The sequence below is a fragment of the Ceratosolen solmsi genome, unplaced genomic scaffold (assembly GCF_000503995.2).
Source record: "Ceratosolen solmsi marchali unplaced genomic scaffold, CerSol_1.0 scaffold15, whole genome shotgun sequence".
In the NCBI taxonomy this organism is placed as follows: domain Eukaryota; kingdom Metazoa; phylum Arthropoda; class Insecta; order Hymenoptera; family Agaonidae; genus Ceratosolen; species Ceratosolen solmsi.
In genome coordinates, this window is record NW_011948434.1 from 2,336,030 (window position 1) to 2,354,717 (window position 18,688).

Sequence of the window (18,688 nt, forward strand, 5' to 3'; positions counted from 1 at the left end):
CGTTAAGCTCTGAAGCTTCATGAACCGTGGGTCGAGTAATTGCTTTAAGTTCTTGCAGAAATCGTAGTCCCGATTTCATTTAAACTTATCTCATCTTAAGCCGCTTATTACTCCGCAAACAAATAATTTTTAGCATTTTATCTCTTTATTCGCTTATTTTATAATAAACTGCTTTAGAAAATGAAACATATAAGTAATAGATATGATTAATATATAAAACATAGATATAAAACATAGAATGCAAACCCAGTAAAAATAATATAAATATAAAATAAAATGGTTATGTTAAATGTATAATAAATGTTATTATTCCTAAATAATATTTTATTACAAACGATTTTGGTCTAGCGCATATTAATGAATCTAAACGCTATATATTCACAATCTTTGCGTAAAAGTTTAATTTACATTATAGTCTTGACAATGATATTATATAGAACTTAGTGAAACATTTGATATTGCAAATAATTTATGTTTAATAATTAATTATTAAGAATTTTATATCTACATTAGGTAAAACCTATAATTTCCTTTATCGCAACGAAATATAAATTAGTTTTTTTATTAAATTTAACTAAATTGAATAATGTTTTCTATTATAAATATCTAAGCAGACAGTTACGTTGAAAACATAAAAGTAAGCAGAAAACTATGTATCTTTCAATACGCTGCAAAGCCAATATTAAAATTGAAAGTTTTGGCATCTCCAAAGTAAGCGGAAGAAACGGAAGTAACAACAGCACGCAGGCTTGGTATTGGGAAAGTCGTCGTACATTAATGCTGGAAGACTGAAGATAGTTGAGCAAGGAATGATAAGTGAAGTAAAAGTCGCAGGATTCCTCCATTAGCCTAAGGATTACAGAGAGAAATGGACGCGAATCGGAGGCGAGGGTCCCGAGAGTTCGAGACTTAGAAATCGAAGGGCAAAGAGCGTAACCCAAGCTTTGAAACGCGCCAAGCGACTGGACAGAATCGAGTCGCAAATGAAACGGACTCGAGGCGGAGACGAAGACACTCCCGCCGGATTTCCACGGCTTCGTCGTTGCTAAATCCTCTTAATATTGTATTCTTCTGGCCTCACGGTACTCGCCTCGACCTCATACATAGGCGAACTCAAAACAAACAAATCCAATTTCGAAGACTGCGTCTTTACATCCGTGAACGAATCTGGGAGTGCGAGACTTGGCTTCGTTCTCGGGACATCAGCCAATGGCCAAGGGAGTTGATATGCCCTAAAACAAGATTCTTCGTCAACGATCCAGATTCACGCTATTCGCTACTCTTCCTTCTCCCTGAATTCGACTCGCGGACCACTTTTCAACTTATGAACTTTGTAACATCGAAAAAAGGCTTTTTACAATAATTTTTTAGAAATACTGTTACTTCTTTATTCAACCAATAAAGCTCTTTTTCAAGTGATCAACTTTTCAAAATTGCTGATTAAAAATGTAAAATTTCGAATTATATTTCTTTTGTTTGACACGGCAAATTATACAAATTAATAAAAAGATAACTTGCACACAAATATATTTAAGAAATTTATTAAGCAAAATATATATTAGCCGTAAAGATATTTAATCTTATAAGAACATCTTAAAAATGTTTATGACAACGAATACTTTCTTATTCTCCTAATTTATATACTTTAAAGGTCAATGTAAATTATATGCACAATCCTATACCTGCAGATAATGACGCATAAACGATTGCCGTAAATCACGTCTAAAACATTATACATAGCTCACTGCGTTTGATTTTAATCAATAAATAGAATACTCCTCACTGACTTTCAATTTAGTTGAACCAAACTTATTTTGAATTTAAACCTATACATTGACTAATAGTAGAGTTTAAATACATTTGTTTTGTTCTTCCACTTGAATATCGACAAGCCTATTCAAACATTAATAACCATCCTAATAATAACATTTATTATTATGACATTATTAAATAAACAACATCAATTAAAAGATTTTGATTATTTATAGCCTAATAAAATATGTACTGTTTGTTTACAATGAGTCTTATTATTCTGTAATATTCGGAATATTTATGAAAGAGGATCTATTGGATTGTCCTAGATGCTCAAGACCAATTAAACAATAAATTTTTATAAACAATAAATTTAATTTACTGAAACTTCGCGCGTATTTTAATGAAGGTTCTAAGCCACCGAATCTTGTGAGCAATTTGTCTTTGGGTAAACGTCTCTGCAGCTTCTTGTACGATAAAAGGAAAAGCCTGGGCTACGCATGCAACGAGAAAGGTTAAGCGTCATAGAGATACGTCCCAGCGCCTCCCCTCTCTGTACTCCACAAATACATCAATTGATGACGAGGCGTGTATTATACGCGCACAATAAATTTTCAAAGCTCTGTAGGAAAGTAAAAAAGGCAAGCGGCGCAGAGAAGGAGAAGTCCGTTCGCGAGAGTTAGCAAAACTAACAATAATCAGTCGCGAATGGTGGCGACGGTGGCAAGGGGTGGAACAGGTGATAAATGATGTTAAGGGGATTCTAGATAGAGAGGAAACACAAAAAGGAAGACATAGACGAAAAGCGTAAGAGTACGGTACTCACCTCGCGAGCGCCTCGATGTTGGTCATGTTGTGGTTTACCTTGAGGCCCTGCTCGGCAGCCCTCGCCTGGGCCTGAGCCTGTAGGTGATGAGGCAGACTCGCCGGGGACAGGATCGCCGTGTGACCGGCACCTGGGTGGCCGCCCAACTGCATGAACTGCATGTGGCTCAGATGCGTCGGTGGATGATTGTAACCGTTCGCCAGCAGCGGCGATTTCTCCAGTCGCGGCACTTCTGCGATGAACAAAAGCAAACAGCCGTCATTAGAGCTCTCCTCTTATGCTATACCACCATACTTTCCCGATTATCTTCCTCGATTGTTGAACCTTTTCGTAAGTCCTTCCCCTGACTTTCATGTCGAAGGGCAAACCTTTTCCATTTCTCGTGCCTTCCATTATATGGCAGCCGAGCCAAATGATGGCCCTGCTTTTCTTTAATAAGAGTCCTGATGGGCTTTTGTTGTAAACATACCCAATTCACACGACTCGTAATCTGCTCGCTTCTAAATATCGGTTATGTAAGCCCAAGGGATGCTTTGTACTGAGTTGCACAATTTCCGCGTACAAATAGCGTACGAATAGGGCAAGAACAGTGTGATAGCCATGTGATTGCAATCACGGGCACTGGTCGCTAGACACGGGCCGGTAAAAGGGAAAATTTTCTATGACAGCATTTTTTAAATACTGTTTATCGATATTTATGTTTAATTTTCGTCAGAAGAAGTTCTGACTTACGTAAAAACTATTTAATAACTATATTGCTTTAGATGCCATTTGTATACTCGCAAATCCAATAAAAAGCTTAATTATTTTAAATAGGGTGTAAGAGAGTTGACAAAGTAACAAATAACACTCGCCATTGCATGTACTCTAATTCAATAGACACTTCTCTAAGCGAATAAATGTACACCCGTAAATCACTCTCGATCGTAAAGATTGCGATAAAGAAATGCAAGCTCGCGCTAAATCGAGCCAATGCTAAATACGAACGTCTTAGCGAAGGAGCCAATCAGTCTTGGATTCGACGGCAGATTAAAGTTGGAATTCCGTCGTTCCACGTGGACAAATATTGGTAAAACTCGACGTCTTTGGACTTGAGCCATGAATTTCAACGATCGGAACGCGGGAGTGATCTCAAGGGTGAATGGCGCGAATCTACGATTCCCGACTTAGTATAGAGGGAGATAAGGTTACGATGTACGTGTACAAATAACGAGCGAGGCGATAATGTATGCGCGCTCACGTTAGGCATCTCCAGATCGATGTGAGCAACTTTAGTAGGAAATTGAAAGCCCGTGATTTGTCAAGTCCTCGAAGCCTCATCCAGTTTGTTTATAATTTCAAAGGCTTCTCTCACATCTTCGCACACTCGCTGTATTTTTGTTATTCGATGTCACAACTCCATTTATGATTACTTTTCATTTATTATTCGAACACGGTGTGCCCGAGTCTTATATTGTTGACAGCGCGATATTTGTTATGGCTCTAATAAATACATCGCTTTTAATTATTCTTTAATCTTTAAAGAGTTAAATAAAAGTAATTAAATAACATAATTCCAAACAAGTTGAAGATTCTTTCATTACTTCCATCCCGACTGACGCACGGTAATGTATTCTTTATCACATATAAAGTACACAACCATGTATTACATTACTTTTATTACAGCCATCACATTCAGCATAATGATAATATTGCATTTCGAGAATAAAAAACGGCGCAACTTGTTTTAATCAGCGTAGCGGGATCAGTACCAGGAAACGTTTTGCATATAAATGCTAATCGGCGATTTGATATAAAAGCCCGCTGAAATAGCGAAATCCGAAAGCCCACGGCTAAAAGACGCATCAGAATACGATGCCTATGTGGGGAAGGGGGGTCGAGCAGGCGCCCTTATAATTAGCAAACAGAAAACGTATGCGCAGGCGCGTGGTCAGACGAGTCCTACCGAAAATGGAGAAGAGAAAGGATCGCGCACTCGCTCGCGCTCGTTATAGCGCTTGGCCCTTTTTTTCGACAAATCATTACGAGTGAGAACTCGACGGTACGTGATATATGACGACAACCGCGTGAACACCGACAATTGTCATTTTGTCGGGATCCTCACACACTAAGCGCGTCATGAGGGAGAAGAAGACGAGAACGCGTGGAGTTTGAAGAAGCCCAGCCTCGAATTCGCGGCTTTAATAATCTAAAAGTAGAGACTTCGTAGGGCGAAGCGGCAAAAGTAGGAGAGAGTGAGAGGATTAGCTAGCGGTCAGCCGGGCTAGTGGCGGAGGGGCGGGGAGGGCCGAACGCTATACAGAGAGAAGAGGTGCCTATTCATTACAAATTATCTAAATGGCAGTGATTTTGGGGCCGCGCGCGCCCGAGCCCATCTTGACGAGTAAGTGGCGGGTTCCAATTCTCCGCTCTCTTTTCTCTCTTTCCAGACAATCCTTGTCTGCGCCATCGCGTCTCATCCTCTCGCGCGCGCTTCTTCTTCACCGGAGAACCACTGGCGCGTTCCTTGCAAGACGCTTGTGACTGGGCCCTAAAATTGGACTTATTACAACTTATAGAGCACGATTTGAACGTTCGGCTCAATAACATACATTATCTCCAATCCATATGATTTAATGAAATCCCTCTAAACTCTCCACTTATGGTTTTAGTCCTTCGCGCGCCTTACTCTCCTCTTCGTCTATCATTTCTCCCTCTCTATACCTCGCCCCTCTTGCTCACTCACTCTCTCTCTCATGTTAGTCGGTACATGAAATCTTACATCTCTACATTTCTCTGTCTCGCCGTCTTCGAAGTGCATTCGCTCTTACACGTCATTTTGTTATGCCTTGAATCAACGGACACGTATTTCTCATTGGTAATGCGATCGATTTTCTTGCGCGCCTACGTCGCTTCAAGTATTATTGAACGTTTATACCAGAATCATTATGATTTGTAGTGCGCAACTATAATATTCCACTCTTTTGTAGTTACACTATTATTCTCTGTAAATGCGATTAATTTATCAAAATTTTTATACTTTTTAACAGCTGTAGGCGTTATTTCGGAAAAAATATTGCAAACCATCGTTTTATAAATACTTTTTTTTTAATCAATTTTATCATAATCTCATATTTCCTATCTTATATATTTTTTAGATTACTGATTGAACTTTATAAATATTGATAAATGCACAAATGACAATATTATTAATTTAACACTAATAATGAATAAAATTTTTATTCAAATATTATTATCGATCTCCTTGATATAGTCAATCCTATGAAATGCATTAACAATTTTCATCGATTGTACGAATGTATATTTAAACATTTTGTACTTGCTTTTTATTACCCTATCTGTCTCATTCCTCCGATTTAGCATATAACATTCAAGTTTAATTTAATACAGGAAATAAAATATAATGATTTCAAGTATTGTGAACTAAAGATTCCATAGATGCCTAAGAATCCATAAATTTTAAATCTTACATCGGAGTCTTGTCATTATTGTCGCTTTTATGAAACCAAGCCATGCAAATTGTAAGCTCGCAGATACGAGCACATTGCTAATATAATACTAACACGATGCACAACCATCTAATCGAGCCATCTTTTTTTGGATAGTCCGCCATGCTTGCAAAGTAATTCCGAACTACACGTACAGTGTACACGAAAAGACGGCAGCCGATCGGATCTCAGAGCAGCTGCCGCTTGATCTCCGCGTTGCGTGTGCACCGCAGATGATTTCATTCCTGAGGAGGAGAAAGGAGTAGAAAGGAGTTCGGCAAGATTTTCACTTTTATTTCTGAGTTATTATCGCGGCGTGCTTCTGTTACTTTGAGTTGCAAAATATAGAATACAAAGCTCCTCATTTCCAAATAATCTACACGAAACACTATAAAATAATCAATCCTGTATTTAATATTTAATCTTGTCAGGCTCCTGTTTATAGATTAATTGAAAATTTCATAAAATTTTCCATTTTTTTTACACGCAATGCTTCAATATTTTGTTAACCCAATAAATTTTCTATTATACTTTTGAAAGCAGTTAAGAACTATAGCATGAAATGGCGCTATTTGTCTCGAAGGACAAAGGATTTAAAAATTCTTTGTCGGATTATATATAGATCTTTATCAGAACATATATCTAATAGTTTAATTTAATAGTTAATAATTAACTGATTTAAGAAATTATACTTACTATTTACGCAACTAAAATTTTGATAAAACTATTTTCTATAAATTTACGGTTTTGGAAATTACTTGTCTATTCTTTAATGAGAATATTTGTACGGCATCCAAGAATGTTAATTAAATATATGTAAAATTTTAAATTTCAACATTTTCTCAAATAAATTGGTAAATTCATTGCATCTGTTACTTAATCGTGATATTATAAATTTATAGAAGCTTCGTAAAAAATACATATTTTAATTTTATTGCATTGATTCCATAAAATAATCTGTATGATATCCACTATCATTTATTCATTAAAATTTGAAATAATTTAATAATTTCAAGTATTTAATATTGACAACTTTTTATGATAAATGCACTCGCTAATTGTGTAAATAATATTGATAAAGGAACTCGTATTATTTCATTCTTGTGTTTACTCATGCTCACGTTACAAAGGAAATATAAATGAATGTTCAGATTAATACAACAATAAAAACGGAATGACACACTTGTCATGCTACAATTTTTACCACGAAGTCTTCCCTCGTCACTCCACTAAATGATATTTCTAAATTAATAACACTCATCATATGCGAGTCCATAAAAATTCTTTTTCTCTTTTGCGCTCAATCCTCAAAAATGGCCTCATAAATGAACAAAAAAGAGAAGAAGAGTACGTGAATGTAAAGGATTTCCATTTAACCTAATCAGTCGAGTATCTGCATATAAACGACGGTCCGACTCACGGTTATTGCGCGTCGGTTCCTCCATTTGCATTTGATAATATAAAGAAAAGAAGGGGACGGACCAAGTGGGTTAAAAGCAGGCGCGTGACTTTGATTTTGACGTGTGCGTTGGGCCGCGAGAATTGCCGCGACGATAAAACACAATTTGGCCCTAAAGAGCTGATTTTCGGGGGCTCCATCAACGTGCGAACGCCGCTCTTTTGATTGTCCGCTGCGATTACTCAGCCGTTCGTTCATCTCTACAAGCACACACCTACATACTCTGGACTCCTCACCGCCTCACCCCCGCGAATCCGCTGCACTATCTCATTCTCTCTCTTACTGTCTCGCATAAGTTCTCCATGCTGTATATTGCTGATGAGGTGACAACCCGTAATTATACAGGCCCAGACTCTTTCTGTCTGAGGCTGAGCGACTGCAGTAGCATGCAACATAGGAATAGAGTGCGAGAGAGAGAGAGAGAGAGAGAGAGAAAGAATGGATGAAAACACTTAGATTCTGAATTCCGAAACAATATGAGATTCATTTGCATTCTTTTACTTTATGTTTAAATTTCTCTTATTAGAAAAAATAAATGAAAGAATAAATTCAAACCAATTATAACCATCTAAATTACTACTTCGAATACATTTTATATTTTTTCTACTTTAGTGGGCAATATCCGTAATTTTTATGTATGTAGTTTAATTATTTTATAGTTAAAAATATTATTTTATTTATTTCGTAATAAAATCATTACATTAAGCAAACTTCAAAAATATACAATATTATATCAAATTGATTTATGAAAAATACTTCAAATTGAACTATTTATTATTATTTTATTCCCACGATGGTTTAATAATTTTTAAACTACTTAGAAGCAGATAAAATTGCATTAATTATTTCAGAAAGGAACTTTAAATTGTTTTTGATACATTTTATAGAATATAAAAATAACAATTTATGTAGGAATTGGTTTAACATGTATCTAAAAATGATGATTTGGCAAATTTAAATAAAATGTTTATATTACCTAAACCGAATCGATAAGCTAGATGATTTAGGTCCCTTTCTGAAACAAAATTGAAAACGTTTCGTTATTTTTCATGAAACAACGGAACAATTGTAATAAAGTCACAATAACTTAACAATATAAATATATTTTATTTTCGATGCCGTATTTATTTTTACAGAAAATTAGGAAAGAAAAACTTTTTATTTTATTCATTTAAGTAAACTATTAATAAAATTTAAATACAAAAAATGCTGTAATTTAATTCTGTTTTAAAACTTTTTCCATCTTTAATTATGATTTCAATTAATAAAAAGTAACTATTATTCACAAAATTATATAGTTATTCACGAAAATTAGTTGCATAAAGATAGTTTTACAAAACTTTCTTAAAAAAATTTTTCAATAATTTTAGTACTGTAGAGAATACCATCATTAAAAAAATGTCATATCTAATAAAATTCATGGAATCACTTTCTTTCTTTATAATTTATGAAGCTCTTATATTTATTCGTCATAATACCTAAGTCATTGCAATAGTAAGATGAGACAAGAAAATCTACTCTTTACTGTTTGAATATCAAATTTTATATTTGTATATGTAGTATAACTATATACTAAGGCGTAAGTTTCAAAACACAAATTACACAAAGCTACTAATTACATTAGTGAACAATAAAGCATTTCTCGTAAAATTTATTTTATAAAAAAGTGCTATGATTTTGGACAAAAAATATATTGCTTTACTTCGATTCCAGGAAAATCGAAAATCTGATCGCATTTGAATCGTGAATTTTTTATTGTTATGAAACAAGCAATGCATTGGTAAAAAATGAAAAAGTTCTACGGATGATGGATCGCAGAAATTGAGACTTCTACAATCTCAGTATTGATCCGCTTATTTATTAAGTACGTGTATTGATTACAGGAACCTGAAGAATTTCTGAATTAAACAAAATCCGACCCAGCTTCACTTCTCCAGTGCTGTCCACTGGACATGCACAATTGTGTTGCACCCTTACTAAAGATTCACTAACAAATTGACGCAATACCTAGTCACGTCTGGAATGGTAAAAGTAATACAACCAGGGATGGTTGAGAGATTACTCGCGATAATACAACCAGCGTCCGTCATAAACTTGCATTTTTGTAAACTACAATCGGTTCGTGTTTGTATCTCCACTTTCTTTTTTTGCCTTCGAGTTCCATGCTCTCAGTCGCCGTTGTGATTCCTTTTTTATTGCTTTATTTTTTGTTTTTACTAACTTTAAGAAGTGGTTCGAGCTCAACCTTAAAATGTAAAGCGCACCTCTTACCTCTCGGACTGTCTTTAATTGCATATGAATGTCCGAGAGCTAAAAGTACATGAAACTTACAGGTTTTGAAGAAAAACTACCGATGCTGCGATGTTCTGCACATCAAAGTATGCAATTCTCAACAATAATTCTATTTGCGCTATTATTTATCATATAATTAAGATTATTCCGTAGCAATTAATTTGACAAAATAGCATTTGAGCAAGATCATTATAAAATAAATAATTAAAATAAGAATATTTTATATATCCATTGAAAGTATACCAATGATATATGCCCATCTTTTTCAATACTTATTTAAGCCAAATAAACTAAATACGCAGTTAATTTTGAATGCGTTATATATTTAGATATTTATGAATAAAGTTAAGTCATCAGTCTACGGATTATCAAAGCTGCTAGACTAAAGAGAAATAGAGAGAGAGAGAGAGAGAGAGAGAGAGAGAGAGAGAGAATATGTAGGTATGTATATATGTGGAAGTGCTGATGTGTGTGTCGGTGTGTGAGTGTGTGTGAGCCAGACTAAAGAAGTAGGTGGCCAAAACGGGCTTAAAAGGATTAAATTTGGCTCATCGAACCGCGAAGCGAAGGATAGAAAGGGAGAGAGAGAAAAAGAACAAGAGCTCGTGAGTGCCTTTACTGAAATTCATCGTTTGTCAGAGAACTTTACTCGAATTCGTGACTTCCGTTGAACATTCTAGACAATTCTTCTCTTTGCTCAGAATCAACCACTGCATGCACCAGTATCGAACTGAGAGAAAAAGAGAGAGAGAGAGAGAGAGAGAGAGAGAGAGAGAGATATTGACAGTGATCGGGTGGGCTGGGAAAAATGGAAAAATTGGGAAGAGGAAAGACTCAAATAGTTTCCGGGTGAATGAACCATGCTAAACAAAGGGGCTATAGCTACGTAAAATTATTTGGAAAATCTGCTCTTTGTCCCGCGTACCTGCCTGTTTTTCTTCTTAACAAACCGAGCAAAAGACGCGGGCCACCGTTACTACCAAATCTTTCACCGCAGTTCTTACATCGCCGTACAGCAAACCCATACAATGTTTCTAATCCGCAATTTATTTTATATTTTTATACCAGTATCACCTTAATATTTATTTATAGTATCGTCATAATAACAGGATGGATTATCATTACGTTGAAATAAATTTCCTAAGAAAGTGCCACTTTTTTATAACGAAGGACAATATTTCTTTAAAAAGTGGTAAAAAATTTATGAGGAAACAAATAACATAAAGATGAAAGTTGAGAATACCGCTTTTAAATCTGTAATCTTTTTTTATACAATTTCTGTTTAGATATATAATACATATGCACTAACAAGTCAATTAGTAAATATATGTGAGTATATGTATAACTAGCAAGTTAGTATTCGAGTGGAATTACAGAATTTGTTTAATTATTTGATAAAATTAATTTTAATAAATTGAATTGCTTAATATTATATTACTTTGATAAGAAAATATTATTAAGAATTAATTTTCATTATATAAGTAAATTAATATTGTAATGAAGTTAAGATGCCGAAACTGTAAATTGAGAAACTTGTCTCATAATTTATAAATGTGGTGCAATTAAAATTTACAAAATACATACTTAATTTAAATTTAGTTTTACCAAAATATTGAATTAAACACACAAATTAACAATAATGCTCTCGTTAAGATCTATAGACATAATTATTTGTTGCAATAATTATTATTGTTATTGTTACTATTTTTATTATTATGCAAGAAATAAAACAAAATTATGCAGAAGCATCCAGGGAAATGATCGATGTTCTTCATGAGCCTGTCTGTGCACTGCTGTTGCGCGCCCTCTACGTAAACACGGGAAACGGTTTCGCGCAAAAGGAATCCGGTTTTTCAAGTAATCCAGAGTCTACTACGCTTCGCCGAAGACCCAAACTTTAAGCGCCGCTGCTGACTGGAGTCTGCACTTCAAAATCTCGAGACTTCTCTCTCTTTCTTGTTCAACCCCCCTCCCATCTAGCTAACTTATCCTTTCGCGTTCCTCGTCTTTTCTATCTTTCTTTCTCTTTATCTTTCTCTCACACACTGCACTGTCCAAATTTTTTATAGTTTTTTAGTTTTTGATGCTTCAGGCTGTAGTTATACGGATTTTGTATGAAAAACTAAGAAGCATTTATTTTTTCATGCAGGACAGAAGTCAGTTTAATCTTCAAATTAGTAGTGAAACATAATGGTTTGTTATAAATGTCAAATTTATCATTTGACGATTGCTTTTTTTTAGATTCATATTTTTTGATGAGCGAAATGTGTCTAGCGGCTCTGTTTTACTTTCGATGTCATAAATTTCATTTATCTTTTATAATTATATTTTTCATTTTGTTATGGCTTATTATTCTACTCGTTATTTTTAGTCAAGTGTATTTTATTTCAAAGCATTATTATGAAATCATGATTTATTGAATTCTTGCAATTATTTTTTTTCAATCTCTTGACAAAAAAGATATTTTTGATTAGTTATATAGCTGAGTTATATAGGCTTATTGAAAAAAATCGCATAGGTTTATTGAAAAAATTCATAAATTGATATCTCTTGAATGCGTATTTAATATTTTCTAAAGCTTGTTCTATTTTAAAAATACGAACTTTGTCTATAATTTTGCATATAAATTTTATTTAATTGTGACTTTTCCCTTGAAAAATATCTCATATCGTTTGAAAATTTTTATGGTAAAATATTTAAATAGTAGTATTTATAAAAAATATATTTTATATAAAAGCATAATACAGATAAATTAATTAAATTCGAAAGCATTTAATTAGTCTATCTGTATTTAAACTCCGAAAACTTAATCTGCGAATAATAATATTTACTTTGAAATAATTATCCAACTCCTCAATCTGATTATGACAATGTAAAGACAAATTTACCCTAACTATAAACAAAACAATTTTTTTTCAACTATTTTACTCTTAGTCAGGTACTCCAGTATTTGGCTGTCCAATACGTCTATTCGTACATAAATACAGTAAAGAAGAGAGAATATATGAATACGTATTAAGACATAGATAAGGCTTACCGACGATAAACAGGAGGTTCGTCGAAAACTACCGTCAACCAAAATGAAATAAAGCAGAAACAAGCAGAAAGAAGCAACCAATCTTCTTTCAGAGTCAAAACGAACGACAATGACGCACTTTCTTCATGCTCCTTCTTTCTCCCTCTTACTCTCTTACTTTATACACATCTATATTTTATATGCATCCTTCGCATCTCGCCTATGACTTTACACACTAACACTCTGCTTCGTATTTCTGCCTGTCGTGATACTTACTCTTTAGCAATATTGTACTGTTCTACATCGCACCACCTTCTCTCCATTTCTCTCTCTCTTTCGCGAGAGACGGAAAGAACTTTGTCCGAAACATACTCTTCTTCAGTTCTTCCTCTCGTCGTGTCCGCAATATGCTCGCATATAAGGAAGAAAAGACAGTAAGTGAGAGAGAGGGGGCATAAGGGGGGAGTCAAGGGAGAGAGGAAGACGGAGAAGAGAGCGAAGGTACATCGCACGGAGGGCAGTAAACCCTTTGATATATAGTCGAAGCTTTTTAGAGTTCTGTCAGCCACGCCCACAATCAGCCTTAGTATTATTTACACTCTTCGTGCAGTTAGCCTATGCCTCCTTCTGCTCTTTTTTCTCTCCCACTCATCCTCTCTTTTATTCTTTCTCTCAATATCTCGCTTTGTCTTGCGTGCACACATTCGCGGCTTGCAACTTTGTCTTCGTCTAGGCCACTCAACAGCGAATTGTTGGTTACTGCCCTTCGTGAGCAAATATCAAGACGCCTCGACTACTCCTTCTACCTCATTGTGGTACCTTGATCATACTTTCTTCATCCTCGGACAGATGCAGCTGAATGCATCTCGCACCGACCTTACTTTCGAGTTTTGACTTTTGCACTTAGGGAATACAAAAGGCAGAAACTTTTTTCGTAATGCCTGACGTGTTGTTATAACTCCCTCACAAAAAACATTTACACAGTTATTCGATTACAAGATCTCTTTTGGTTATATGAAAGATTTACGATACTTGGGTTGCATAGCTTGGTGCTGGGATTTTAAGTCAAACAAGTTGTAATTCATAAGTATTTGACTAATGCTATATGAAGGAAATATTTAATAGAAGAATTTTATTTGTCAAAAAAAGGAAAGAACTTGTGATAAAATCAATTCTTAAAACATGTTTTACATCTCACAACTCTAAAACAATATAGTCACGCCATTTTGTAGTGGAGCGCTTGGTTTGAAAATCTTTATTGCAATCTCATTCGTAGTCGTTTCAACGTACCATGATATAAACCATATTATAACTATTTTTACATAGTTATTATATTTAGAATTTTTAAATATTCAAATCTCTAAAATATGATTTTACATAGGTAACGTTAAGATAAGACTTGCGCTGAAAAAAAGTATAAAAAACTTATAGTGTTTACATAAAGCTCATACGACAATGATAAATTGAAAACTAAAGAAGAAATATTTAAACGATACATAGACTAAAAAAATTAAGGATTCATAAAAATTCCAATCTTCCTAATATCGTAATGTCGATCATACGAAAATAAACTATATCCCAAGGGTGTATAAAACTGGAAAGGATGCATCCCTCTCCCTCTCACCTTCATACCCTCTATAATATCTCTTTATGCATTCGAGACATCTGTTACATGAAACTGCGATTTATTGTAAATGATCCGTGCAGGCCACCAGAGCAAATCTCTACCTCAAGTTTTTTTCTCTACTCGCGCACCTAATCCAATGCATAAACACAGCATTGTGCTCGAACATACACGTACACATATAAATATGTACCCCCCTCCTCTATAGTTATATTTTGTTATATTAATATCTTCCGACTGAATGATCGCTGCGTCGACAAGCAGGTATATGAGCAGGGACCGCACATTTGTAGTTCCGAACAGGAGAGGAAGAGGGAGAGTGAGAGATAAAGAGAGTGAGAGAGAGAGAGAGAGAGAGAGCGAGAGAAAGGGAGAGTGAGAGAGGAGAGGAAAGAAGCGCTGACAGACAGATTTCTCTCTGAACGCGAATGATCGTTCGGTTCTGGTGAGCGAAATACGCGCTTACCGGTTTCCTTTATCGCACAATGCCCAAGGATCTTTCTCATGTGCTGCTCTCTCACTCTCCTTTTACCTTTTTCTTATTATTATCCGTGCTCTCGCACGGAGAAATTTTTTCAGTAAGGAAGGAGCAAAAGATATGTCAGGATGTAATGCGTCGAACTGTTTTTAGGTTTTTCATTCGTGTCCTTTTTTATTTTTTTGTATCGATCAACTATCTCATATGAATTGGTAAATTCCCTGATGCGTAAAGATATGCCTTGATTCTATGCTTGTTTTTATCATTTCACAATATTGCTTAAGATTTCAAATTATAGTCATTCGGTGGTAGGATATCTGAGCATTATTTAAATTTCATTTTTATGCGATTTTATATTTCGCAAACGTAAAGATCAAAGTTTCATATAATCTATTTAATGGTTATTTGATTACTTACTGTAAAAATAATTTTTATAAGAAAAATAAATTGGTACAAACTATATAGTTTTGGCTTAATATCTATTTTATATAAAAAGCGTAAGCTTTAAATTGAGTAATAGCAATGTACAAATCTGAGTAATAATAATAAACTTAGCATATAATTTATTATTTATATTTCAATAATTAATTAACAACTTTTAACTTATTTTCTATCAAATATTAGAGAGTGCAATAAAATAATTTCCATGATAATTTAATAGCATTGGAATTGAAGCTTGAATTGCCGAATTCTATTTTAACAATAACAGTTTTCAAACTTGCTGATTCCAAATATAACACAAGAGTTCATTATTTAATATTAAATATAATCTAATACGGCGGATAAATGTATCGAATTGCCTTGTTGTAAGATTCGATCGATTGGAAATTTCATATATAATGGTTTACGATTCACTGATTCCTGGCTGAAGTATATCTATTGTAAAGATCGATGAGACCGTGTTTACTTTTAATAACTATATATTTCTGAAAAAAAAATTACCGTAACTGGCTCTCTAAAAATTTTTACATAAATGTGATATCGATGGAAATTCTTGAATCGCAGTCATAGCTAAAGACCACATTAAGATTAATGAAAAATTACTTCATGCCTAAACGCTTCTTCTATTATATATTAAAACGAAAAGAGCCGTAACGAGCCTTAGAAAGATCGTCGATGCTAAATTGCAAATGTCTAATATAATAATAATTGGTCAGAGGGCATTCATTGTGACGGGTAAGCAGTGAACGCAATAACATTAAAGAGAGCCTGGAAAAAGCCCTAGACCAGCTTTTCTCTTGTTGATTAGGATATTCTTTTTATCAGTTGTGCCTAGTTCGAATGTTATAAAGCAGATCCGCGGTTTGCAAGATGAATTACAGGTGTCGGGCATTGGGCTCGCGATACTCGCGGCTCGCTTTAAAAATTGCTAGAAGAATTTTATATACGCGACATTAGGCGACCGCTAGACGCTGAAGAGAGAAGGGTAGAACCTCTTTTTACGGCCCAAGCAGATTTTATGCGCTTATAATACGCCATATGAGTCCGACTGACGGCGATCGCGAGAGATGCGGAAAGCGCCGCCACTCGCTCGTGCCTTCCTTAATACCCATGGCGTACGAAAGCATATGCTCTCGGCCATTGTTTATCGTTTTATGTGGTAATTAAAGTAAAGAACGTGTATTCGCATAAAGGCGAGAGAGGAGAGCTTTTCTCTCTATACCCCCTCCCCCAACCCTCCATACAGCGCCCATACCTCATTCGCCGTTCCATCCCACCCCGCTCCTCCATCAACACTGCACCACTCTTGTCTCCCCTTTCCTCTACCTTCCCGCCACATCATGTCGGCCGCGCATCGCTCTTCCCCTTCGCACGCTTTTTCTCCCTTTATTTTGTCATCCGCGTTTCACTACCTCTACGCTGCGATTATATAAGTACGCGGGTCTTCCTATTTGTATGTGCATTCATGACTTCCTCTAGACAACAAAAAGGATGCTTTAACATTGAGGCACATCTTCTGACGCCAGATACTGCCCGCCGTTATATTCGCGCTGAATTAATGAACGTTCCTGCAATGTTCCGAATGTCTTAAGCTCGTATTACACTGCTTTAGCAGCAAGCAGGGTTTCCCTCTATTTTTCAAAGTCTCCTTGTTCCAGAAGAGAATCGCATGCTACATCTGAGAGCTTTACTTTTGCCTAACAGGAAAAATATGAATTGTTAATTAACGTGCTTCTCGCTCTTTGCTTCTGCTTTTAATGGATAAAGTATGACTAATATTTGCAGCTCAATAAAAGATATTTTGAAGATATAGTTTTCAAAAAGTCTTTCTGAAATTGCGCGTCATAATATCCCAATCATACAATTTTTGCAACGAAAAAATCAGAATAGACAACATTTGTGTCCACAAAGAGATGCGTGTATAATCAACGGGCATTTAGCTAATATAACGGCCACTTGTCTACTGCATTTCTTAAATCACATCGTGTTTTCAATCTCAAAAACATCGAAAAAACAAGAGCTCTCGAATGTGAAATAAAAAAGCTCTGGCTACATTCTCTATTTATGTAAATAAAAGTGTAACTGCATGGACAAGCTTTGAAGAGTTGGTGTTCAAGCGTGAGTGTTCACGTTTCACAAAAACTAATTGAATAGTTTGCGGCAATATCGTTAACGAATAAATAATCGAAAAAGAAAGAAAACCCGATAGCATGGCTTACTTATAACTATAGTATAGCTTTAAAGCTTTAAAATATCTTGGGAAAAATTCACATTCCATTCATCGTTCTCTTATATCTTAGTGTACTTTTATACTATAATAGTATTTTAGCTTCAAAAATCACACCCACTTCGTTTTATCGTATGAATATGTAACATTGAATGTTATTTAATGAATCTCCATACCTAAGAATTCTATAAATTATTTAAAAGTAATTTGATAAGTTTAACATACATTATTATGGAAATGGCATTTACTACTCGTCCTATTATTTCTTTTTTTTTCACACTCCCCGTTTTATTCTATAGCAAATAAAAAAACAAAACAACAATTTGATGCTTTTGTCTAACTCTCAGTCGTATCTGTAAAAATTACAAATTAAAACTTTGCAAATCAATTATTTATGATAAAGCAAGATAAAGGTATCAAACAAAGTAATTCGTGCATTAATATGATGTGAATGTGAGTGCATATGTGTAATTAATTACATGTTTTACTTAGGGTTAATTATCTTAGACTTTCCAATTTAAGAATCTTCTATTCAAATATATCCTCATGCTTTATTATGGATTATAAGTATATGTAATAAAAATTTGTAATTATATATTATCTACATTTCTTTTCAATAATAATGGAGTCAATTCGAACTGCCTCTATGGAATTTTCCAAATAAATATAATGTTTATGAATGTATAGATTAATCTTTCACTATTGACTTGAATATTTAATTCAATATTTATAATTCAGCTTTCAATATTGAATCAATATACAATTAAGATACTTCCTGTAAATAATTCTACAAATAACATTGGCTATTGGCTTATCTTGATTCTAATAAATAATATGTCTGTTGTTATTATATTGTATTGATGTAAATATGATTTGATCTAGCGGTATTCTGATTTTTTAGCTGTTTAATTTGTGACGCTCTTGACAAGTAAAAATGGTGATGACAACTTCCGATAAAAGTAATAAAAGAAACGAAGCCAAGCCGTATAGTTAAAAAGCTTCAAACACGAAACTTCCAAAAAAGAGGCGAATCTAATTTACGAAGAGTAGATAGTAAAACCATTACAGTACTACCGAAATGAAGA

The 18,688-nt window shown here is 34.5% G+C and overlaps 1 protein-coding gene across 1 annotated transcript in view; it reads right to left on the minus strand.

The window, feature by feature from the left end:
• The window catches only part of dac (dachshund family transcription factor), a 321,970-nt gene that overhangs the window by 169,483 nt on the left and 133,799 nt on the right, over positions 1–18,688 (minus strand). The window contains 1 exon segment of the mRNA XM_011502797.1: positions 2,579–2,810. Within this exon segment, the coding sequence (XP_011501099.1) occupies positions 2,579–2,810 (232 nt within the window).